The 22,360-nt window shown below is 50.7% G+C and overlaps 1 protein-coding gene across 2 annotated transcripts in view; it reads left to right on the top strand.

Moving 5' to 3' along the window:
• The window catches only part of COL5A3 (collagen type V alpha 3 chain), a 42,606-nt gene extending 24,043 nt beyond the window's left edge, over positions 1–18,563 (top strand). For both annotated transcript variants that reach the window (XM_064280620.1, XM_064280619.1), the window contains 35 exons: positions 336–380; positions 650–703; positions 825–869; positions 1,264–1,317; positions 1,418–1,471; positions 1,560–1,613; positions 1,738–1,845; positions 1,994–2,083; positions 2,364–2,417; positions 3,716–3,823; positions 3,942–4,049; positions 4,137–4,190; positions 4,772–4,825; positions 5,464–5,571; positions 5,647–5,700; positions 5,897–5,950; positions 6,062–6,115; positions 6,262–6,315; positions 6,980–7,087; positions 7,747–7,800; positions 7,981–8,034; positions 8,268–8,321; positions 8,662–8,715; positions 8,911–9,018; positions 9,186–9,239; positions 9,876–9,929; positions 10,112–10,219; positions 10,539–10,592; positions 10,674–10,709; positions 11,119–11,172; positions 11,812–12,031; positions 12,112–12,224; positions 12,900–12,968; positions 17,267–17,506; positions 17,601–18,563. In XM_064280620.1, the coding sequence (XP_064136690.1) occupies positions 336–380; positions 650–703; positions 825–869; positions 1,264–1,317; positions 1,418–1,471; positions 1,560–1,613; positions 1,738–1,845; positions 1,994–2,083; positions 2,364–2,417; positions 3,716–3,823; positions 3,942–4,049; positions 4,137–4,190; positions 4,772–4,825; positions 5,464–5,571; positions 5,647–5,700; positions 5,897–5,950; positions 6,062–6,115; positions 6,262–6,315; positions 6,980–7,087; positions 7,747–7,800; positions 7,981–8,034; positions 8,268–8,321; positions 8,662–8,715; positions 8,911–9,018; positions 9,186–9,239; positions 9,876–9,929; positions 10,112–10,219; positions 10,539–10,592; positions 10,674–10,709; positions 11,119–11,172; positions 11,812–12,031; positions 12,112–12,224; positions 12,900–12,968; positions 17,267–17,506; positions 17,601–17,747 (2,787 nt within the window). In that variant the 3' untranslated portion in view covers positions 17,748–18,563. The remainder of the gene's footprint in view (positions 1–335; positions 381–649; positions 704–824; positions 870–1,263; positions 1,318–1,417; positions 1,472–1,559; positions 1,614–1,737; positions 1,846–1,993; positions 2,084–2,363; positions 2,418–3,715; positions 3,824–3,941; positions 4,050–4,136; positions 4,191–4,771; positions 4,826–5,463; positions 5,572–5,646; positions 5,701–5,896; positions 5,951–6,061; positions 6,116–6,261; positions 6,316–6,979; positions 7,088–7,746; positions 7,801–7,980; positions 8,035–8,267; positions 8,322–8,661; positions 8,716–8,910; positions 9,019–9,185; positions 9,240–9,875; positions 9,930–10,111; positions 10,220–10,538; positions 10,593–10,673; positions 10,710–11,118; positions 11,173–11,811; positions 12,032–12,111; positions 12,225–12,899; positions 12,969–17,266; positions 17,507–17,600) is intronic.
• The last annotated feature ends 3,797 nt before the right edge of the window (positions 18,564–22,360 follow it).

The raw sequence follows: 22,360 nt of genomic DNA, 5'->3' as shown, positions 1-22,360 counted from the left end.
TGTGTGCAAGGGACAAGGCATGGCAAGACCCATGTGTCAACTCGAGGCTGTGGCAGCATGCAATGATGTGTGTGTACACTGTGTGGCTGTGATGAGTTGGGGTCTTTGTGGACATCTAAGTTTGAATGTTTGGACCTTGTAGGTGTGATTGTATGTGTCACTAGGTGTCTGTGATCATTGTGTAGTTTTGTGTGTAAGTGGTGCGTTTGTGCATGTGAATAAATGTGTGCAAACATCTTTTTGAGTCTGTGACTGTGTGCATTTGTGTGTTTGCATCATGCCCTTGTACCATAACTCCCTTCTGCTTCCCCCCGCCCACCCAATTTCCTTTTCAGGGGAAGGCGGGACAGTCAGGGCTGGAAGGAGAGCGAGGACCACCAGTAAGAGAATGCCCTGTGGAGAGAGCTATTCCTCCCCACCCCCTGCCTGCTGGGCCTGGAGGGGGTAGCAGGGCTGCAAAGGAGGGACTGGAGAGAAGGAGTGGTGGGGAGGTCATGAAGAGAGGTTGGGTTATGTCAGCATCCCTGGTGGGGCAGGAGGGGGCCTCCTGGAAATGATTCATCCAACCCGGAGGACTTGGGCTCATCTCCTAGGCTCCCTCCACTTCTCACTTCTAATCTTTGCTTTTTTTTTTTTTTGGTCTGCTCAGGGTTCCCGTGGAGAGAGGGGGCAACCAGGTACCACAGGGCATCCAGGCCCCAAGGTATGGGGTTGGTGGGTGGTCAGGGCCCCATGTGACCCCTCTGCCCCAGACTCACCTAGTCCCTCCCAACCCCTCCCAGCTGGGTTTGTTCTGGGCCTGAGTCTCATTCATTCTGTCCTAGGGAGATGTGGGCCAGGATGGGGCCTCAGGAATCCCTGGAGAAAAGGTTAGTGTGTGTGTGGATGAGAGAGAGAGAGAGATTCTGGGTGGAGATGAGCTCAGGGGATGGGGAAACATTTTAATGCAGTGGAAAGAGCACAGTCTCTGAAGCCAGAGAGCCATAAGTTCAAGTCCTAGCTCTGCCACTCATCGGCTGTGTGACCTGGGCAAATCACTTAACCTCTCTGTGCCTCAGTTTCCTCCTCTGTAAAATGGGAATAACCACAGTCCTAACCCTAAAGGGCCGCAGCAGTGAATGAAACAACTTACTATGTGTAGAGTGCTTGGCCCTATGCCTGGCATACAGTAAGTGCTCAAGATGAGCAAGCTTGTTGTCACTGGGTGAGGCTTAAGGGGCCCAGGCAGGAGGGATTAGATTACGACTTCTGGTTCCATTTCAGGGCCTCCCCGGTCTGCAAGGACCTCCCGGATTCCCTGGGCCAAAGGGCCCCCCTGTGAGTGAGCTCACCATGATGGAGGGCTGGGTAGAGGGACACATGGAAGGGGGAGCGACCCCGTATCTGTGCCCTAACTCTCCTCTACCTCATCCTCCAGGGCCCCCAGGGAAAAGATGGGAGACCTGGGCACCCTGGACAGAGAGGTGAATTGGTGAGTGACCCCCTGACCTCTGATTTCCTGACCCCACGATGTCCTCCCTTTCCTCCCTCCATGTGACACCACCACTTTGTCTCCCCAGGGCTTCCAAGGTCAGACAGGCCTGCCTGGACCAGCTGGTGTTGTGGGGCCTCAGGTCAGAGTCACCTGCCGGCCTCCCCAGTTTTGCCCCACTTGGGGAAGATTTTGGGGAACACCTGGGATCTCAGACAGACCCCCACAGGCCACTCCAATTCAAGAGGAGCCTTCTTTCTCTCCAGGGAAAGACGGGAGAAGCGGGGCCTCTGGGTGAGAGGGGGCCCCCAGGTCCACCTGGACCTCCTGGTGAACAAGGTCTTCCGGGCCTGGAAGGCAGAGAGGGGCACAAGGTGAGACCCTGCTTCAGGAAGATCTTGATTGAGGGCTCCCTCAATGGGCTCCATACCAGCTCAGGGCTTGAATCAACCTCATGGGGGAAGGGCCCAAACTCACAGACCTGGGGAGACACCCTGACTTCCCTCCTCTGCATTCCTGCAGGGGGAACTGGGACCACTGGGACCCCTCGGGAAGGAAGGGCCACCTGGACCCAGGGGCTTCCCTGGGCCCAAAGGAGCCCCTGGGGACCCGGTGAGTAGCCCTTGGAACCCCTCCTATCAGGCGCCTGGCTGGGCTGGGAGGCATAGAAGGAAAGGGGGCTCAGAGGGGCAATGGTGATGGCAGGCTGGGTGGGGGCAACAGTGAGAGTAAAGGAATGGCAGCTGGAGAGCCCTGGAGAAGGCAGACAACCCCGCTTCCCCCACCTCAGTGCCCAATCCCAGGAAGGGGATGGGGACTGTGAGCCTCCCATAGAACAGAAAAGACCTGGGGGCAACCTGGGACCTCTTAACTGCATCCTCTTCTCCCTTAGGGACCAACCGGTTTGAAGGGTGACAAAGGCCCCCCGGGCCCCACCGGGGCCAACGTAAGTGTAACCATTTGCTAGGTGGGGGTGGGGTGGAGGGGCCTTGGGGTATCTGGGAAACATTGTCTTCAGTTTCCTCATCTGTAGAACAGGAGCAATGACAAGCTCCAACTCATAAAAAAAAAAAAAGATGATCGTAAACCTCAGTGAAATGATCCATCTTCCCTCCCAGAGCTTACATTCTAATGGAGGAGACACTAGAGTCAGCCAGCGACTGATGATAGATCGGTCGATTGATCGATCAGGCACAAAACAACATAGAGCAAAGAAGAGGAGGGGGGCATGGGGGACAGCAATTTAAATAGGCTGACCAAGCAGGGAAGATCTCTGGAGGAGGTGACATTTGAGCTGAGACCTGAAGGGGGTGAGGGAGGAGCCCAGTGGGTATCTGGGAGAAGAGCATTCCAGGCAGAGGGAACAGCAGATGCAAAGGCCCTGAGGCAGGAGTGCGCTTGGTGTGTTTCAGGGACGTGGAGGAGCCCAGTGGGGCTGAAGCAGAGCAAGCAAGACAGGGGTACTGTGGGAGAGAAACAGTGCAGGACAGTGATTGGGGCAAGATGTGCAGGGCTTTGTGGACCACAGGAAGGAGGCTGACTTTTCTTCTGAGTGGTAAGATCCAGCGTAGGGCTGTAGGCAGAGGAGGGACTGATTTGACTCAGGTGTTCGCAGCGCCCTCTGGCTGCTGAAGGGAGGAAAACAGTTGAATATGATGCGCGTAGTGGTTAAGTGCTACGGCTGCTAACCAGAGGGTCGGCAGTTCAAATCCGCCAGACGCTCCTCGGAAACTCAATGGGGCAGTTATACTCTGTCCTATAGGGTCTCCATGAGTCGTAACCGACTCGACGGCACTGTTTTTTTTTTTTTTTATCATGTCACTGTGCCTAAGAAACCCCGGTGGTGTAGTGGTTAAGTGCTAAGGCTGCTAACCACAAAGCTTGGCAGTTCGAATCTGCCAGGCGCTCTTTGGAAACTCTATGGGGCAGTTCTACTCTGTCCTATAGGGTCGCTATGAGCCAGAATCAACTCAATGGCAATGGATTTTTGTTTTTAATTGCTGTGCCTATAAAAAAACCATTGCCATCGAGTTGATTCCAACTCATAGCGACCCTATAGGACAGAGTAGAACTGCCCCATAGGATTTCCAAGGAGCAGCTGGTGGATTCGAACTGCCAACATTTTGGTTAGCAGCAGTTGCTCACTGTAGCTCTTAACCACTGAACCACCAGCGTTCACTAGAAAACACTCCATAAATGAGAGCTACTACTATGGTTATTATTCCTGACTTCATCCATTTTCAGGGCCCCCCTGGTGAGCGAGGTCCTGTGGGCCCAGCAGGAGGCATTGGACTTCCTGGCCAAAGTGGAGCCCAAGGCCCTGTTGGCCCTGCAGGCGAGAAGGGGTCCCCAGTAAGTGACCTGTCTGCCCCATTCCTCAGGACCCACCGTACCACATATCAGGACCCACAGGGTGTTCTAGCCCTGGCCCCTGACATGCCCTTTTCCATTCCTTCCATCTCCCCATCAGGGTCAACGTGGTTCCCCAGGCCCCACTGGCAAAGATGGGATCCCAGGGCCTCTGGGGCTTCCTGGACCCACTGGAGCTGTTGGGCCTTCTGGCGAGGAAGGGGACAAGGTGAGGGGCTCATGGAGAGGGAGGGTCCAGGGGAAGAGGGGAGGGTATGGAAGGGCTGAGTCTTCCCTCATCCCGTTTCCTCTTCAGGGTGAAGTAGGCGCCCCTGGTCACAAAGGGAGCAAAGGTGATAAGGGGGATGCGGTAAGTGGGGGCCCTGGTTGGGGCTTGCTCCTCAGGGAAGGGGAGGGGGGGTCTGGGATGCGAAAGACGGGAGGGGGTGGCCACAGAGCTTCCTGCCTTCCTGAGCCCCATCTTGACACCTGCAAAGAACAGAAGCCCCTCAAGCTACCTTGAGTAAAGGGGGTCACAGAACCCAACTGCAGACAGAGTAGCTGGGGACCCAAGAGAACTGGAAGGTTACTCTCTCCTCTCCCTTTCCTTGGTGGCACATACTTCTCTCTGCATGTGTCTCTGGCTATGAGGCATCTTGCCCCAGCTCTCCTCCAGGAACTTCAGGTCCAGGGCCCAGCAGCAGTGAGCCAGCTCAGTCTTTGGGTCTTGGTGGGATTTCTGGGGAAAGGCCTGGATGGGCCAAGTTGGGAGCAGATGTCCATTTCTGATCCCACGTTGGTTTCTAGGAAGATATACGGTTGGGAGGATATAGCTACCTCTTCTTGGTGGGGATAGTTTTTCTAATAAAAAGGTGTCTACGAGGAGGCAGGGACTGACATTTCTAGTGCCCCTCCTTAGTCTTGAACCTGAGGGGTTTTGGATTTTTTCAGGGCCCACCTGGACCAATAGGGGTACGAGGTCCTGCAGGACACCCAGGCTCCCCGGTGAGTGCTCCGAGCTTTGTGACCCTTTCTGGATCCCTGACGGGAAGTAAGAGTGTTGTCGACCTGACTCAGGTCCAACTTCAACCCCATCCCTGATCTACCACTCAGTGCCAACACCCAGTATAAACTCAACTCTTGAACTTAACCCAGTCCCAACCTGAACCCCAACCTTGAACCCCATCTCAGCCCCAACCTCAACCCTGCTCATGACCTTAACTTCAGTCCCAACTCCAAACCTCATATTAATCAAACCCTGACTCAGTCCTAACCTCACCCCCTAGCCCTGACCCACCTTCCAAAGCTGACTACAAACCTGGACTCCAACTTTGAATCTGATCCTGGCCCCAACTTCAAACCCAACCCTAAATCCATATCAACCTCATCAGAACCCTGTTCATGATCTTAACCTCAACTCTAAACCTGACTCACCATCCAATGCCAATCTCAAACTTTGACTCAACCCTTGACCTCATTCCCAAAACCTGATCCTTAACCCAGACCCCAACTCCAAACCCAGTTCTGACCCTCACCAAACCCTGACTCCAGTGCTTAACCTCAATCCTGACCCTTGAGCCTAACCCCATCTCCAGCCCTTGATCTCAATCCTAGCTGTGCCCCTGCCTCTGTCCTTCTCCCAGGGAGCAGACGGAGCTCAGGGACGCCGGGGACCCCCAGGTCTCTTTGGACAGAAAGGCGATGATGGAGTCAGAGGCTTTGTGGGGGTTATTGGCCCCCCTGGCCTGCAGGTGAGCATCTGAATTACAGGGTGGTGCCTCTGGTTCCCCTACCTTGTGCTGTAATCTTGCTTCTTTGTCCCGCAGGGGATGCCAGGCCCTTCTGGAGAGAAGGGGGAGGTTGGCGACGTAGGGCCCATGGTATGGACCTCCAGGGAAAGGTGGGAAGGGGAGTCAGGGTTACAGGATGGGGATAGGATTCATTTGGGGGGATTACAGGGCACCATGGCCATTTCAAGTGTCATGTGAATCACTAGCATCAAGGGTAGCGTCTTTGGTCACTGGAGGCTTTCAGGGGACCGTGGGATCACTGGATGCTATTCTGACCTTCTCACAGGGTCCCCATGGACCTCCAGGCCCACGGGGCCCCCATGGACCCAGTGGATCAGAGGTGAGAACTCTGGGGAGGGGGGGTAGGATGCCTCAAACATGGGGAACACCCATTTCCCAAGAACAGGATGTCTGGATTCCACAGTCTCACCTCTACTTGCTGTCTCTCCAGGGCCCTCCAGGGCTGCCTGGAGGAGTTGGTCAGCCGGGCGCTGTGGGCGAGAAGGTGAGAGGGAGAGAGAGAGAGGATGGATTGGAGGCTGTACAGGGTGGTGGTGGGAGACAAGTTCTGATTGGTGGTGGCTCTTCTGGGGAGCCTCTCCCTGTCTGCCAGGGTAGGACTCTTCCCTGCTCCCATTCTGTTTCCTGCAGGGTGAGCCAGGGGAGCCTGGAGACCCAGGACCCCCAGGAAAACCAGGCATCCCGGTGAGTGACTGTTCTCTGGCACCTGCACCCATCCCGGGCACTCAGAGCCATCTTAACCTCTGTGCAGTCCTAGGTCACTCACTGACCCCTGACGTATGATCATCCCTGGCTTTCTTGATGAAAGACCCCTGAGAAGTCTCAGATAGGCCTTCTACCTAGTTTTGTAGGCTGTACACTGCACAAAGGTTCAAGGCCAAGGGGGGAAGTGGGGCTCAAATCCAAACCATGAACTCTGGCTTGGGGATGAGTCACTCAGAACCCATTGCTGCCAAGTTGATTCCGACTCACAGTGACACCACAAGACAGTGTAGAACTTCCCCATAGGGTTTCCATTCGAACTGTCAACCTTTTGGCTAGCAGCTGTGGCTCTTAATCACTACGTCTCCAGTGTTTCCAGTCACTCAGAGGGGGCCGTTTTTCTAATTCACTCAAATGTGGCATATACCACCCTTGCCCATGACCTCTGGGCAACTGGACCAATCTGATCCCTGGCCCCTAGAAATCCTAAGTCTCTATGACCTCTAATCCTTGGGCAACCTAGGCTACTGTGACCCATGACCCCAGGGAAGTCCTAGACCACCCTTATTCCTGAATCCAAGTTTGCTAACCCTTGACCCCTGGAGGGTCCAGGCCACTCTGACCTCTGACCTCTGTTTCTGCAAAGGGTCCCAAGGGAGAAGTTGGTGAAAAAGGGGACTCAGGCCCATCTGGGGCTGCTGGACCCCCAGGCAAGAAAGGACCCCCTGGAGAGGATGGAGCCAAAGGGAGTGTGGTGAGCTCTGGGGGCAAAGGGAAGGTGGAGACAGAGAGGGGGTGGACATGCCTGCACACTCCAACCTGCTCCCAAGCCTTTAGCCAGGGGTCTCAGGTTTGAATTAATGGACCCCATGAGCAACCCAGAATGTGGCTGAATAAATGAATGCATGAATCAATCAATCAACATAAAAATACAGTGGCTATACCTTATTGTATGGAGTATAATTTGCTTTCCCTTTGAATCATCCTTACTGTGTTGGAAAGTTGAGGTCAATGTTAGGTCAGAGTTGGGGTTGAGGGGGAGATTTGGCATGGGGTGGAGGTTTGAGGCCCTTCCGCCATAGGGGTCGGGGAGCACTGAACCTCCAGATGGAGGCAGTGAGGAGCCTCACAGTCTGTGGGACCTCAATTTGAATCTCACCCCCACCCCTCACTTTCTGTGTCCCCCTCTCTGAGTGATGGCTCCCTCTGTGAGTCCTGAACTGGGGACTGCTGGAAGGACGAAGTGAGGAGATGTGTGTCACCATCTCAGCTCAGTGCTTGCACCCATTAACCCCTGCAACGTGCGCTCTGCCAGGGCGGGGATTTTGTGTTTTGTCCCCAGCACATAAATTAAATGAATGAATGAATGTTCAATAATTCAGAGAAGTGATTGTTAATTACTCTGTGGTCCAGGGCCCCACAGGACTCCCAGGAGACCTAGGACCCCCAGGAGACCCTGGCACTTCGGTGGGTATGACCCTGATCCCCTACCCTGCCCCACCCTAAGCCCAGCATCTTCCCTAACTCTGTCCCCATCTCCATAGCCCACAGACTGGGGCAGTGTTAGTAGAGGGAATCACCCTCATTCTCCTCCAAATTCTTATGTACTCTCATGACCAGTCCCAACTCTATTCTCCCCCCACCCAGGGTATAGATGGCCCCCCAGGGGAGAAGGGAGACCCTGGTGATGTTGGCGGTCCGGTGAGTGGGGAATAGAGGCTTGGTGCTGGGAGAGCAGGGTTGGGGGAAGTTGAGTGGGTGAGCTGGAGGGCCTTTCTGGAGCCTCACCCTGAATGTGAGCAACCAGGGAAGGTGGGAGATGGCTGGTGTTGGGGTTGATGTTTGGGGAAAGCTAACTAAAGGCATCCTGAAACATAGTCATGCACAATCAGTGTTAGCTAAGGTGAACACTGTTGCTGTTATAATCTCTGTAGGGCCCACCTGGTGCTTCTGGGGAACCGGGCCCCCCTGGGCCCCCTGGCAAGAGGGTGAGTGACACCCACTTCCTGGCTGCCTTGGGTCCCACCTTTTCCCACTCACCCACACAGGCCCCCACTCACCTGCACAGGCCCGCACTCACCCCCACAGGCCCCCACTCACCCACACAAGGGCCCCATTCACTCACACAGGTCCCCCCTCATCTTCGCATGGGCCCCCACTCACCCACATAGGCCCCCACTCACCCACACAGCTCCCCACACTCACCCGTACAGACCCCCACTCACAAGCACAGCCCCTAGTCACCCACACAGGCCCCCACTCACTTCCACAGGCCCCCCCTCAACTCACCCATGCAGATCCCTGCTCACACTGTCTTTCCCTCCTCAGGGTCCTTCAGGCCGCATGGGTCAAGAAGGCAGAGAAGGGGAGAAAGGTGCCAAAGTGAGTACCCCCATCCCTGGCAAGGGTCCCTGTGCTGATCTTTTGGCCAACAGTGGTACCATCAGGATGGAGAGGGGCCTGTGACCACCACAGGTGGTCCAATCCCCTCTCCATTCCTGATGGTTCTTCCCTGGGGTTAGGAGGTAGATATCCCCTGACTCTATTTCCCCCCTCCCTTGACCCTGTCTGTTTCAGGGGGAGCCAGGCCCTGATGGCCCCCCAGGGGGGATAGGCCCAGCTGGGGCTCGAGGGCCTCCTGGGCGTGTCGGGCCTGAAGGTCTACGAGGAATCCCTGGCCCTGTGGTGAGTGGAGTGGGAACAGTGGTGGACAGAGGCCGGTGCAGCAGATGTGTGCTACCATTACCTAATTTTTCATCATAATTGGGAGGAGCTGACCTTGGTGGTGGGTGGGGTGTCCACACTGGGTTCTGGCAGGGTGGAACCTCCCCCATGTTCTGTTTCATCTTCAGGGTGAACCAGGCCTCCTAGGACCTCCTGGACAGATGGGCCCTCCTGGCCCCCTGGTAAGAGACTTCCTTGCCCCTGAGGTCCCAGCGCTGACGACCACACTTGGCATCCAGTGATTGTCAGTGCTGATGATGCAGGCTGATCCCTCATTGACCATCTATCTGACTGTCCACCCTGACAATCTATACTCTGATTACCCATCCTGATGGTCTACACTGACCACCAGACTGACCATCTGTCTCAATGGTCTATGCTAACCACCCACACTAACCCTCCATCTTGATGACCTTCACTGACCACTCACTCTGACTCTCCGTCTTGATGATCTACACTGGCCACCCACATTGACCTTCCATTTTGGTGGTCTACACTGATGACCACACTGACCCTGCATCTTGATGGTTTGCACTGACTACACCTACCATCCATCTTGATGATCTACATTGACCACCCAGTCTGACCTTCCATCTTGATGGTCTACACTGACCACCCACAGGGACCTTCCATTTTGATGGTCTACACTGATCATCCATACTGATCTTGACCACTGACCATCCTCTAACCAAGTGGCTCATCAACCCCTCCTTTCTCCTGACCATCCCCATGACCACATCCCTAGTAATTCCATCACCCACATAGACCTCAAGATTTTGCATTTGAAAATCACTGACTGACCCTCACTCGCCTTCCAGGGCCCCTCTGGCCTTCCAGGACTGAAGGGAGATGCTGGCCTTAAGGGGGAAAAGGTAAGTGTACCTTATTCCCATTTTTCATCTCCCCGATCAACTCCCACATTTACCTCCCTTCCTGGCGGAGAGGTTGGGAGATCAGAGTCTCCTCTGCTCCCAAACTCATTACCCCAGGGATCTAGGAAAAAAACCCCTAGCACCCCCACTTCTCCCTTCCGCGTGCCCCTTTTGTCCTCTAGGGCCATATTGGATTAGTTGGCCTCATTGGTCCTCCTGGGGAAGCTGGTGAGAAAGGGGATCGTGGATTTCCAGGCGTGCAGGGCCACCCCGGCCCCATGGGAGATCCTGTGAGTGTGTGTCCTGTCCTGAATGGGAAGAGTCTGTTCAAAGGAGGGGGCAGGTGGGGAGACAGAGAATGGGCTTGTGTAGAAACTGGGGATGTGGGGGCTTGGGAAGCCCCCCGGGTTCTGACAGAGTGGAGAGATAGGGGTCTGGAATGATGGAGGTTATATCTGGTGAAAATGGGGGGTTGTATCTAAGGACTTGTGGGTTGGAGGCTGTGTCTAGTGGCTGGGAGTTTCTCTCGGGGAATTGGAGGCTAGTCTGGGGGTGTCTGGGCAGCAGGGATAAACCTCATCAATGCTGATTCTAATGTCCTTTCTCCAGGGTCTCCCTGGCCCCATCGGCTCCTTGGGTCACCCTGGGGCCCCTGGTGTGGCAGTGAGTATGGGGAATTGGTAGGGTGGTGTCCCCCCAGAGGGCCAGTCCAGGACTCCAGCTCTCCTTGTGTCCACCCCACAGGGCCCTCTGGGACAGAAGGGATCAAAGGGGTCCCCGGTGAGTACATGATGCTCCCTTGGGCTGCCACATCCCAGCTCCTTCCCCTTCACTTCACGGGACCCTTGATACCTCTGCATTCATTAATTTATTCATTCAATCATGTGTTTAACACATATTTAGCAAACACCTACTATTGTATTTCATCAAATCTGAGATGCCATCAGCTGTAAGATGCATCATTGTTTTATAAATGGCCAAGAAAACAATTCTGTCAAGTAAACAATCATTTGCCAAAGACATTAAGATGCATACTGATTTCAGAGATGTTTAAATAGGAAAAGAAGGTGTGTATCTTGGTGCTGAACATTGTGTATCCTTCCCCCAAAGCTCTGTGTGTGTATGTTGGTGGTGGTGGGTAGGGGCCAGGTCTCCGCAGAGCCACCCCTCAAGTCACCTCTCTCTACAGGGATCCCTTGGTCCCCGAGGAGACACTGGCCCCCCAGGGCCTCCTGGGCCCCCGGTGAGTTGCCCAGGACTGGGGGGGGGAAGGACAGGGATTATGTCTGGAGTGTCTCCACTGGGTCCTCAGTGCCCAGCATGGGTGGGGCAGTCCCTAGTGCTCAGAGGATGTAGGCAGGGAGGGCGGTTCCTTGAAAGCCCAGGGTGGGTCTGAGCTCTAAGAAGGGTGGGGCAGGTGGGTGGACAATCCTCCTACAGGAACAGTGACCTGGGTCTTATCTTACTTGGTTGTTTCCCCTACCCCACCTCTCTCTGTCTCTCTCCCTCTCTCCATCACTCCTGGCCTTTTCTTGTTTATTTGTCTGTCTCAATACTTTTTCCTCACTATCTTTGTTTCTCTTTTCTGCCATCTCTCTCCCCTCCCCTCCCTTCCCCTCCCCTCCCCGCCCCCATCTCTCTTTCATTGTCTTACTACTTTGGCCTCTCCTATCTGTGGGTCTTTCTGTCTTTCCTTCCTGGGTATCTCTGCCTCTCTATCTCTTTCCTTTTCCTGTCTCTGTCCCTCTTTTCTGTCTCTCTTATCCCTCTTGTTTCTCTCTGTCTGTCTTCTGCTTCCCATGTCTCCATCTCTCGGTCTCTGCCTGTCTCTCTCCCTGTTACGCCTTCCCCACCTCTGCTCTCCTGCTCTCCCCACCCCCAGGGTTCCCCAGCGGAGCTGCACGGGCTGCGTCGGCGCCGGCGCTCCGTCCCGGTCCTGGGGACACCGGAGGAGGCCTTGGCGGGCGGCATGGAGGAGGTGCTGGCCTCGCTCACGTCTCTGAGCTTCGAGCTGGAGCAGCTGCGGCGCCCGCCGGGCACGGTCGAGCGCCCGGGCCTCGTGTGTGGCGAGCTGCACCGCAACCACCCGCACCTGCCGGACGGTGAGGTCTGCCCCTTCCCGGGTGGGCACGGGGCCGTCGGGCCCGACCCAGCTCACCTGCCCCTCCTGGCTCTGCGGCAGGGGAATACTGGATTGACCCCAACCAGGGCTGCTCGAGGGACGCACTCAGGGTTTTCTGCAACTTCACGGCGGGAGGAGAGACCTGCCTCTACCCGGACAAGAAGTTTGAGACCGTGAGTGCCTCGGGGGTGGGCGGAGCAAGGACCTGGAGGCCCCAGGGGCGGGGGTGTGGGGGGGAACAGGGCTCTTGGAACCACCTCCTCCCGTTCCCCAAGAAGGGCTCTCCCCTACCCACCCCCGCCCACACCAGGCTTTGTCTGGAATCTTATCCTTCCTTCAGCCAACATTTATTTAGTGCCTACTGTATGCCAGGACCTGTCTGAAGCGCTGGGTACAAGCAGAGAATCAAAAAGACAAAATCTGTGATCTCATGAAACTCACCTTCTATGGGGGAGACAGACAAGAAAAACTAGTAAAGAATTCAACAGTGCTGGGCAAAAGTACTCCAACAGTGCTTTTATGTCCAGGCAGGCCTGTTCTAAGCACTTTGTTGCATTAATTAATTAAGCCCCAACCACCTGATGATGGTGGCTTTATTATCATCCCCCAGATGAGAATACTGAGGCACAGAAATTCTCCATGGCAGTCTGGCTCTGAGTCCCAGCCCTTAACCATGCGGATACACTGCCTCTGACTTGCTATCTTTTGAGTCCCACCTGTCCTCAGACTGCAGGCTGGGAGGTGAAACCACGTAGTCCCTCAGAAATCCTGGGGTTCTCCATCAGGGAGCCCTAATCTGGCTGGGCACCAAGAGCATCTGCTCTAGTGACCCTCGCCTTCTACCCCAGGTGAAACTAGCCTCCTGGTCCAAGGAAAAGCCAGGAAACTGGTATAGCACATTTCGTCGAGGGAAGAAGGTGAGTCAAGGTGGGGGATAGTATGAAAACTAGTGGGGAGTTTGGGGAGGGATTCTGAGGGTCGACATGAACAGGACAGACAGGTCTCTGCCTTTATGAAGACTGAAGGCTGGGGGCGAGGGGGGAGCATCAGAAGAGTAATAGACAGTTACCATTCAGAGTGCTGGTGCCATAATGCAGGAAGCACAGGGCGTGGTGGAAATCCAGAGGCAGCTTTGGAAGTACTGAAGGCCTCCTGTTGGAAGATTTGGGTTAGCAAGTTAGGGAGGACAAGGAAGAGTGTTCCAGGTAGAGGGAACAGCATATGCAAAGGCTTAGAGTCAAGAGAGGTTTGATGAATTTGAAGAAGCCCCTCGTTCTGCCAAAGAGAATATGAGGGAGCTGTGGCAGGAGAAGAGCCTGGCGAGGTGAATGAGGGCCAAGCCATGAAAGACTTGTGTGTCGTGGAACATGTTTCAATGGGGGCGGGGGACCTAGGTCAAATATCTTTGTTAGAAAAATACCTCTGGGTTGATGTGAGGAATGAACTGGGGGCCTTGAGACCCAGAGGCAGACTGGTGTGTTGGTCCAGGAGAGCAAGGAGGGGGTCTAGGCTGAGGCTGGTGCTGCTGGGATGGAGAAGAAGGCAAGGCTTGGAGTAACATCTAAGAGGACAAGTCAACAGGACTTGGTAATTGTTTAGATAAAGGGCAAGGGAGGAGTTGGGGATGATGCTCACGTTTCTGGCTTGGGTGACTGGTGTCTGAAGATGCTCTCTGAGATGTGAAAATGAGATGAAGAGCAAATTTGAGAGCCTGGGAATATTGGGATCATTTGGAAATTCATTTATTTAGCATGTATTTATACGGGGACATTTTAACATGTATAACAATGGGGATGTAGCAGCAAATACAACGCAGCTCCTGACTTCATGAAGCTGATATTCTAGTGGAAGAGACCGACAATAACCCAGAAAACAATTAAAGCCATACTATTATGTGAGGAGGTGTCTTGGTTTGAGTTCCTCCAAAGCAGGCCCTGAGACAAGAATTCAATTGCAAGTAGTTTATCTGGGAGGTGATTCCAGAAAATCTCAGTTGGGGAATGTGGAAATGATGGAAGAGAAGGAAGCCAAAAAAGATGTGTTATTAAGCCAATTATCTTAGGTCTGTTATATTTTAATGGTATAGTTTAATTAACCCAATATAACCAAAATATTGGTGTCTTGATACGTAATCAATATTAAGGCTTATTGAGATATTTTACTTTTTTTTCATACCAGGTCTTCAAAATCTGGTGCATATTTTACGTTTACAGCGCATCTCAACTCAGATGCTAAATTTCATTGGAAATACTTGATCTACTTTTAGATTTCATAAAACCTACAGATGGAAAAGTAGATTCACATATCCGAGTTGTTCCAAGTTGATAACTGGCTTGAGGCTCAGTTGTTAGGTGTTCTCCAGTCGGTTCCAACTCATAGCAGCTCTGCGTACAAAAGGATGAAACAATGCCTGGCCCTGTGCCATCTTTGCAACCGCTGCTGTGCTGGAGTCCATTCTTGCAGCTGCTGTGTGAGTTCATCTTGTTTAGGGTCTCCCTCTTTTTCCCTGCCTTCTACTTTACCAAGCCTGATGTTTTTCACCAGGGACTGATCCCTCCTGATAACAAGTCCAAAATACATGAGACGAAGTCTCGCCATCCTCCCATCTAAAGAGCATTCTGGCTATACTTCTTCCAAGACAGGTTTGTTTGTTCTTCTGGCAGTCCGTGGTATTTTCAATATTGTTCACAAACACCATAATTCAAAGGCATCAACTCTTCTTTGGTCTTCCTTATTCATTGTCCAGCTTTCAGATGCACATGAGGCGATTGAAAATATCATGGCTTGGGTCAAGTGCACCTTAAGTGACCTCTTTGCTTTTTAACACTTTAAAGAGGTCTTTGGCAGCAGATTTGTCTCATCAGTATGTTGTTTGATTTCTCAACCGCTGCTTCCATGAGTGTTGATTGTGGATCCAAGTAAAATGAAATCCTTGACAACTTCACTATTTTCTCTGTTTATCATGATGTTGCTCATCGGACCACTTGTGAGGATTTATTATTATTATTATTGTGCTTTAGGTGAAAGTTTATAGCTCGTTAGTTTCTCATACAAAAATTTATGCACGCATTGTTATGTGATCCTAGTTGCTATTCCTATAAAGTGACAGCACACTCCCCCTTTCCATCCTGGCTTTCCCGTGTCCATTCAACCAGCTCCTATCCCTTTGTGCCTTTTCATCTCGCCTCTGGACAGGAGCTGCCCATTTAGTCTTGTGTATCTACTTCAAATAAGAAGCACACGCTTCTCGAATACCATCTTATGTCTTATTGTCCAGTCTAATCTTTGTCTGAAGAGTTGGCTTTGGGCATCGTTTTAGTTCTGGGTTAACAGAGAGTCTAGGGGCCGTGTCTTCTGGGGTTCCTCTAGTCCCAGTCAGACCATTAAGTCTGATCTTTTTATGTGAATTTGAGTTCTGTATCCCACTTTTCTCTGTCAGGGACTGTCTGTTGTGTTCCATGTCAGGGCGGTCATTGGTGGTAGCTGGGCATGTTTTCTTTATGTTGGGGCGTAATCTTTTATCTTCATCAGTAAGTGCTTAAAGTCCTCTTCACTTTCAGAAAGGAAGGTTGTGTCATCTGCATATCGCAGGTTGTTAATGAGCCTTCCTCCAATCCTCGTGCCATGTTCTTCTTCATATAGTCCAGCTTCTGGGAATATTTGCTCAGCAAACAGATTGAATAAGTATGGTGAAAGGATACAATGATGACGCACACCTTTCCTGATTTTAAGCCACTCAGTATCCTCTCGTTCTGTCTGAATGACTGCTTCTTGGTCTATGTACACATTTCTCATGAACACAATTAAGTGTTCGGGAATTCCCATTCTTCATAATTTTATCCATAATTTGTTATGATCCACACAGTTGAATGGTTTTGCATAGTCAATAAAACACAGGTAAACTCTTTCTGGTATTCTCTGCTTCCAGCCAGGATCCGTCTGACATCAGCAATGATATCCCTCATTCCACGTTCTCTTCTGAATCTGGCTTGAATTTCTGGCAGTTCCCTGTCAATCTACTGCTACGACCACTTTCGAATGATCTTCAGCAAAATTTTACTTGCATGTGATATTAATGATATTGTTAGATAGTTTCCGAATTCTGTTGGGTCTCCTTTCTTTGGAACGGGCGCCGATAGGGATCTCTTCCAGTTGCATGGCCAGGTAGCTGCCTTCCAAATTTCTTGGCGTAGATAAGTGAGTGCTTCCAGCATTACATCTGTTTGTTGAAACACCTCAGTTGGTATTTCATCAATTCCTGGAGCCTTGTTTTTTTTTGCCAATGCTTTCAGTGCAGCTTGAACTTCCTCTTTCAGTATCATCGGTTCTTAATCATATGCTGCCTCCTGAAATGGTTGAACGTCAACCAGTTCTTTTTGGTATAGTGACTCTGTGTATTCTTTCCATCTTCTTTTGATGCTTCCTGTTTTGTTCAATATTTCACCCATGAATCCTTCAATATTACAACTTGAGGTTTGAATTTTTTCTTCAGTTCTTTCAGCTTGAGAAATGCTGAGTGTGTTCTTCCCTTTGGTTTTCTAACTCCAGGTCTTAACACATTTCATTATAATACTTTGCCTTCTCAAGCCGCCCCTTGAAATCTTCTGTTTTACTTCATCATTTCTCCCATTGGCTTTAGCTACTCTATGTTCCAGAGTCTCTTCTGACATCCATTTTGGTCTTCTTTTTCTTTCCTGATTTTCAATGACTTTTGCTTTCTTCATGTATGATGTCCTTGATGTCATCCCACAACTTGTCTGGTCTTTGTCATTAGCGTTCAGTGCATCGAATCTATTTTTGAGATGATCTCTAAATTCAGGACACAGTGGATATAGAGTATTCAGAAGATGGTTGGCTTTATAAGTCTGGGTCTTACAAGAGAGTATTTTGGGCTAGAGGTGAAGTTGTGAGTTCTGTGTATAGATGTGGAAGTTAAAAACCATCTAGAGATGGTGGACCAAGAGACCAAGATTTGGGTGGTCAAATGGGCTAGGCATAGGGGTCTTCTTGATGAGGATGGGGGCAGATGAGATGTGAAAGGTTACTATTAGAATTCTGCCTTGTGTGACTGGGTGGGTGGTGGGGCTGCCCCCGAGATGGGGACATAGGAGAAGTGGCAGGTCTGCCAGGTGGATGGAGATTCTGGGAGGTGGTTTCCTCAGAAAGAGTAGGGGCTAATGGAGTACCCCAACCATCTGCTTTGTCCCACCCCCAGTTCTCCTATGTGGATGCTGATGGGTCCCCGGTGAGTGTGGTACAGCTGACTTTCCTGAAATTGCTAAGCGCCACTGCACACCAGAGCTTCACCTACTCCTGCCAAAACTCAGCCGCCTGGCTAGATGAAGCTGCGGGTGACCATGGCCGTTCCCTCCGCTTCCTCGGGGCCAATGGGGAGGAGCTGTCCTTCAACCAAACGGCAGCGGCCATCATCAGCATCCCTCATGATGGCTGCCGGGTAAGAGGGAGGGACAGGGCTGGCCAGAGTGGGGAGGGGAGGCCTCAGCTGCCTCCCCCCCCTCAACTCACCATCCATGTCTTCCCATGGGCAGCTCCGGAAAGGACAGGCGAAGACCCTCTTGGAGTTCAGCTCTTCTCGAGTGGGATTTCTGCCCCTGTGGGATGTGGCGGCTACTGACTTTGGCCAGACAAACCAGAAGTTTGGATTTGAGCTGGGCCCTGTCTGTTTTAGCAGCTGAGAGTTTTGGGGGTGGGACAGACAGTGATGGAGCCCCAGAAGGGGCACATTTGGTGCTGAGGCTTTGAAGCCACCATATTTATCGTCTCCTGTGACTGTGGAACCAGGAGAAGGTCTGCTCGGTATGGTCAAAAAGTATTTCTTCTCCCTTCCAGGGGGATGGGGACTGCACTCTTCTGGCCCAAGGATCCACCCTCCCCACCTCACAGGTGGCATAAGTGTAACCTGGCTCTTTTCCCCCTCTATCCCAACATAGCCCTTGACTCCCCACACCTGTGACTCCATGCAATGAACTTCAAACTCAGAGCTGATGAATGCCCCCCATGCCTGCCTCCCCTCTCCTCAGTCAGTGCCCTCGATGCCCGGTGGTGCTACCCTTCCCCATAGTTAAGCACTGGATGTCTCCTGATCCCATCCCCCAAGGCTGCGATCCCTTCGCTCATTCCTGTTCCCAGGTTGGGTCCACAGTGAAGGGACCAAAGTCAGACTATAGAGGGAAGTGGGACTTCCCCTGGCTGAGCTGAGGTCTCCTTCTACTGCCTTAGCCCAGCTCTGGATACTCCGCTATCTGCCCAAGCTCACCTTGCCATGCCAGGTGGTTTGGGAACCAAGATGGTGGAGATAAATCCGGATCCTAATGGTGCTGCCCTATTTATACCTGGGTTTAACACAAAGGGAAAATCCCCTATGTTGTGTATTTAATCTGCTTCCTCCTTAGGGAGGGCTGGGATATGATGAGAGAATTCCAGCACCCCTTCACCCCAGGCCATAGGGCATAATTGGCATCTCAAGTCTGAGAATAAACCAGTGAACTGTGTCCCTGTCCCTGCCTACTCCTGTCTTTCATCTGGTGGTGGCCATATGTCTCCTAGGGTCTGAATCTTGTCTCATCTGAGCTACCTACAACCACCTGTCTCAATTGATTTGGTGTGTCCTTTGGTGGAGGTGGCTTTGGGGGATCAAGTATAATGGGACTCGTTGGAGGTGGTGGGCCTTGAAACTAGCCAGCCTTTTATGCTGACTTTGATTGGTCCCAGGGTCTCTGACTAGGCTGAGGGGATGGATCAAGAGGTGATATGGGACATGGTTTGGTTTTAGGTGAATGACTAGGGGATCAAGGGTCTGGGTGACAAGTCAGAGGGTGAGTTGAGAACAGAGTAAATTGAATTAGGAGTTGAGTTTTGGGGTGAGCTGGAGGTTGATGAGTTAAGTTGTAGATGAGTTGGTTAGAAATGGGTTTGGGGAAGTTGAGTTTGGGATTGTGGATTAATCATACCATGAGTTGAATTGGAGCCTGGATGATGGGTGGGTTAAGGGTTTGGACTTAGATGTTGGATTGAATTGCTTTCGGGTTGATTTGAGAAGTGGAATGAACTGAATAGAGGTAAGTAGGGTGTTGGCAGCTTGGTTAGTCAAGATGGGATCAGTTGTGATGAGAACTGAGTTTGGGGTGACTTGAATTGGAGATTGAATGTTGGGTTGAGATTTTTTCGACAGCTTTATTGAGATATAATTTATATACCATACAACCCACCCATTTATAGTATACAAGTCAACTTTTTTAGTATATTCACAGACTTGTGTAACCATTATCTAATGTAAATAAATTTTAGAACATTTTCATCATCCCAAAAATAAGCCCTATACCCATTAGCAGTCACTTTCCATTCCACTACCCCCTCTCCCACTCCACTCTAGCCATAACACAACAACAACAACAATAAACCTGTTGCCTTTGAGTTGGTTCTGCTCATGGCAACCCCAGGTGTTACAGAGTAGAGTTGCTCCATAGGATTTTCTTGGCTGTGATCTTTACAGAAGCAGATTGCTAGGCCTTTCTTTCATGGTGCATCTGAGTGGTTTCGAACTGCCAGCATTTAGGTTAGTAGTTGAGTGCAAACTGTGTGCACCACCCAGGGACCTTACCCCAGCCATGTTGTTGTTGTTGTTGTTGTTGTTAGATGCCGTCAGTTAGTTCCCACTCATAGCAACCCTACGTACAACAGAACAAAACACTGCCCGGTAATGCACCATCCTCACAATTGTTTGCCACGTTCAAGCCCATTGTAGTAGCTACTGTGCTAATCCATCTTGCTGAGGGCCTTCCTCTTTTTTGCTGACCCTCTACTTTACAAAGCATGATGTCCTTCTCCAGGGACTGGTCCCTCCTGATAACATGTCCAAAGTACGTGAGACAAGGTCTTACCATCCTTGCTTCTAAGGAGCATTCCGGCTGTACTTCTTCCAAGGCAGATTTGTTCATTCTTCTGACAATCCATGGTATATTCAATATTCTTCGCCAACACCATAATTCAAAGGCATCAATTCTTCTACAGTCTTCCTTATTCATTGTCCAGCTTTCACATGTGTATGAGGTGATTGAAAACACCATGGCTTGGGTTGGGTGCACCTTATTCCTCAAGGTGACATCTTTGCTTTTTAACACTTTAAAAAGGTCTTTTGTACCAGATTTGCCCAGTGCAATACATTGTTTGATTTCTTGCCTGCTGCTTCCATGGGTGTTGGTTGTGGATGCATCTAAAATGAAATCCTTGTCAACACAGTATTTTCTCTGTTTATCATAATGTTGTTCGTTGGTCCAGTTGTGAGGATTTTTATTTCCTCTGTGTTGAGGTGTAGTCCATACTGAAGGCTGTAGTCTTTGATCTTCATCAGTAAGTGCTTGAACGAGGTTGTATCACCTGCCTATTGCAGGTTGTTAATGAGTCTTTTATTATCAATATCTTTATAAATCCGATTTTTATTTGTCTTTGGGGGTTGGCATGGGAATGATAACATCAGCAAATCACGTGCTGCAACATTGTGTGTAGTACATATTACTAATGATAAGATGTACAAAAGAGAATGGACGATCGTAAGCGTGGTTCATCGTAACTTGAATACATCATCAGTCAGAGACTACCTCTATACTGTGATTTCAGGTAGTAGCAATTGTGAAAGAAAATCAAGCAGATTGTGTGGTACAGAGTGATGGAGTAAGGGACTATTTTAAATAAGGTAGTCAGGGAAGGTTTCACTGAGGAAGTGACATTTGAGCAGAGACCTGGAGGACATGAAAAAATTATGTGGAATCTTGAGGAAACATCTCACATACGGGGAAGAAACTCTCAAATACCAATGAGGGCTCCTGAGAATTAGGCTTTCTCTTGGTCACTTCTTTGCCTAGTTTGTTGCTTCTGCTGATTTCTTCACTCTGTGTTCTCTTCTGTCAACCCAAATGTAGACCTGAGCCTTCTTTCCTTTCGGTTCCTTCCTCAAAGATCCTTAACGCAAGAATGCATGTGATAACAACAATGCAATGCATTATTTTCCCCTTCTTAGGTGCACATACTTGAGAACACATTACCCGGCTTCCTTTGCAATTAGGTTTAGACCATGTGACTGAGTCTTGGCCAATCAGATGTGGGCGATTATAAAACCCTCCCATGATTCTCCATGCTCTTTCTTTCCTTTCCATGGTGATCTTGGAGGTCACATATGTAAGATGGGAATGTCATAAATGGAACAAGAAAAGGGCCTGGCTCCCTGAGTCACTGTTTAAAGGAATGCTGCCAAGGAGACCCCCATGAGATTATGTTATGACCAAGAAATAACTCGATTCTTTTAAGCCTCAGATTTTTAGGGTTGCTTGTTACAGCAGCTATCATTAATTATTCTAATACAGTGAGTGAACCCAACTTTTACCAAAGGTTGGCAAGTAAGTAGGCATGTGAACCAGGTCTCATTGCAGGAAAATCCACAAATTAAAATTTAACATTGAATATTCTCCTCAAAAGTCCCCCACTGTGAATTTCTCACTGGAGGTGTGCTCTTCCTAAGTCCTGATCTCCCATCATCTGCTACCTCCTCTCTCCTCCCCCTCCCTGAAATATCTCCTTGCCCTCCCTCTTCACCTGCTTCCTCTAAGGCTATCTGTGCTAAAATCAAGTTTATCTCACTTTCTTATGAAGGACCAGTCACTCAACCTTTCATTTTGCTCTCTCCTTAGAGACCAGTTCCTGGGCATCATCTTTATGCCCACATGATCCATGATTAGTTCAACTAACACAATTAATAATGATGATGATAACAGATAGATAGCTGGATAGCTGCCACCAAGAGAACTCTTGACTCATGGTGACCATGCGTATAACAGATTGAACTGTTGCCTAGTCCTGCACCGTCTTCCTTATCATTGGTATGTTTGAGTCCATCATTGAAGCTATTGTGCAAATCCATCTCATCAAGGGTCTCCCTCACCCTTATTGGCCCTCTACTTCACCAAACATGATGTCCTCTAGCGATTGGTTCTTCCTGATGACGTGTCCAAAGCAAGTGAGTTGAACGATGTTCTGTTGTGATCTATAAGGTTTTCATTGGCTAATTTTCAGAAGTAGATCACTAAGCCCTTCTTCCTAGTCTGTTTTAGTCTGGAAGCTCTGCTGAAACCTGACCACCATTGGTGACCCTGATGGTATTTGAAATACCAGTGGCATAGCTCCCAGCATCATAGCAAGACAGGCGCCACCACAGTACAACAAACTGACAGACATGTGGTGGATAATGATAATAGTTACCATTTATTGAGCACCTACATGTCAGGCGCTGTCCATC

The sequence above is a fragment of the Loxodonta africana genome, chromosome 3, assembly GCF_030014295.1.
Source record: "Loxodonta africana isolate mLoxAfr1 chromosome 3, mLoxAfr1.hap2, whole genome shotgun sequence".
In the NCBI taxonomy this organism is placed as follows: domain Eukaryota; kingdom Metazoa; phylum Chordata; class Mammalia; order Proboscidea; family Elephantidae; genus Loxodonta; species Loxodonta africana.
This window is presented reverse-complemented; position numbering and strand designations above follow the sequence as displayed.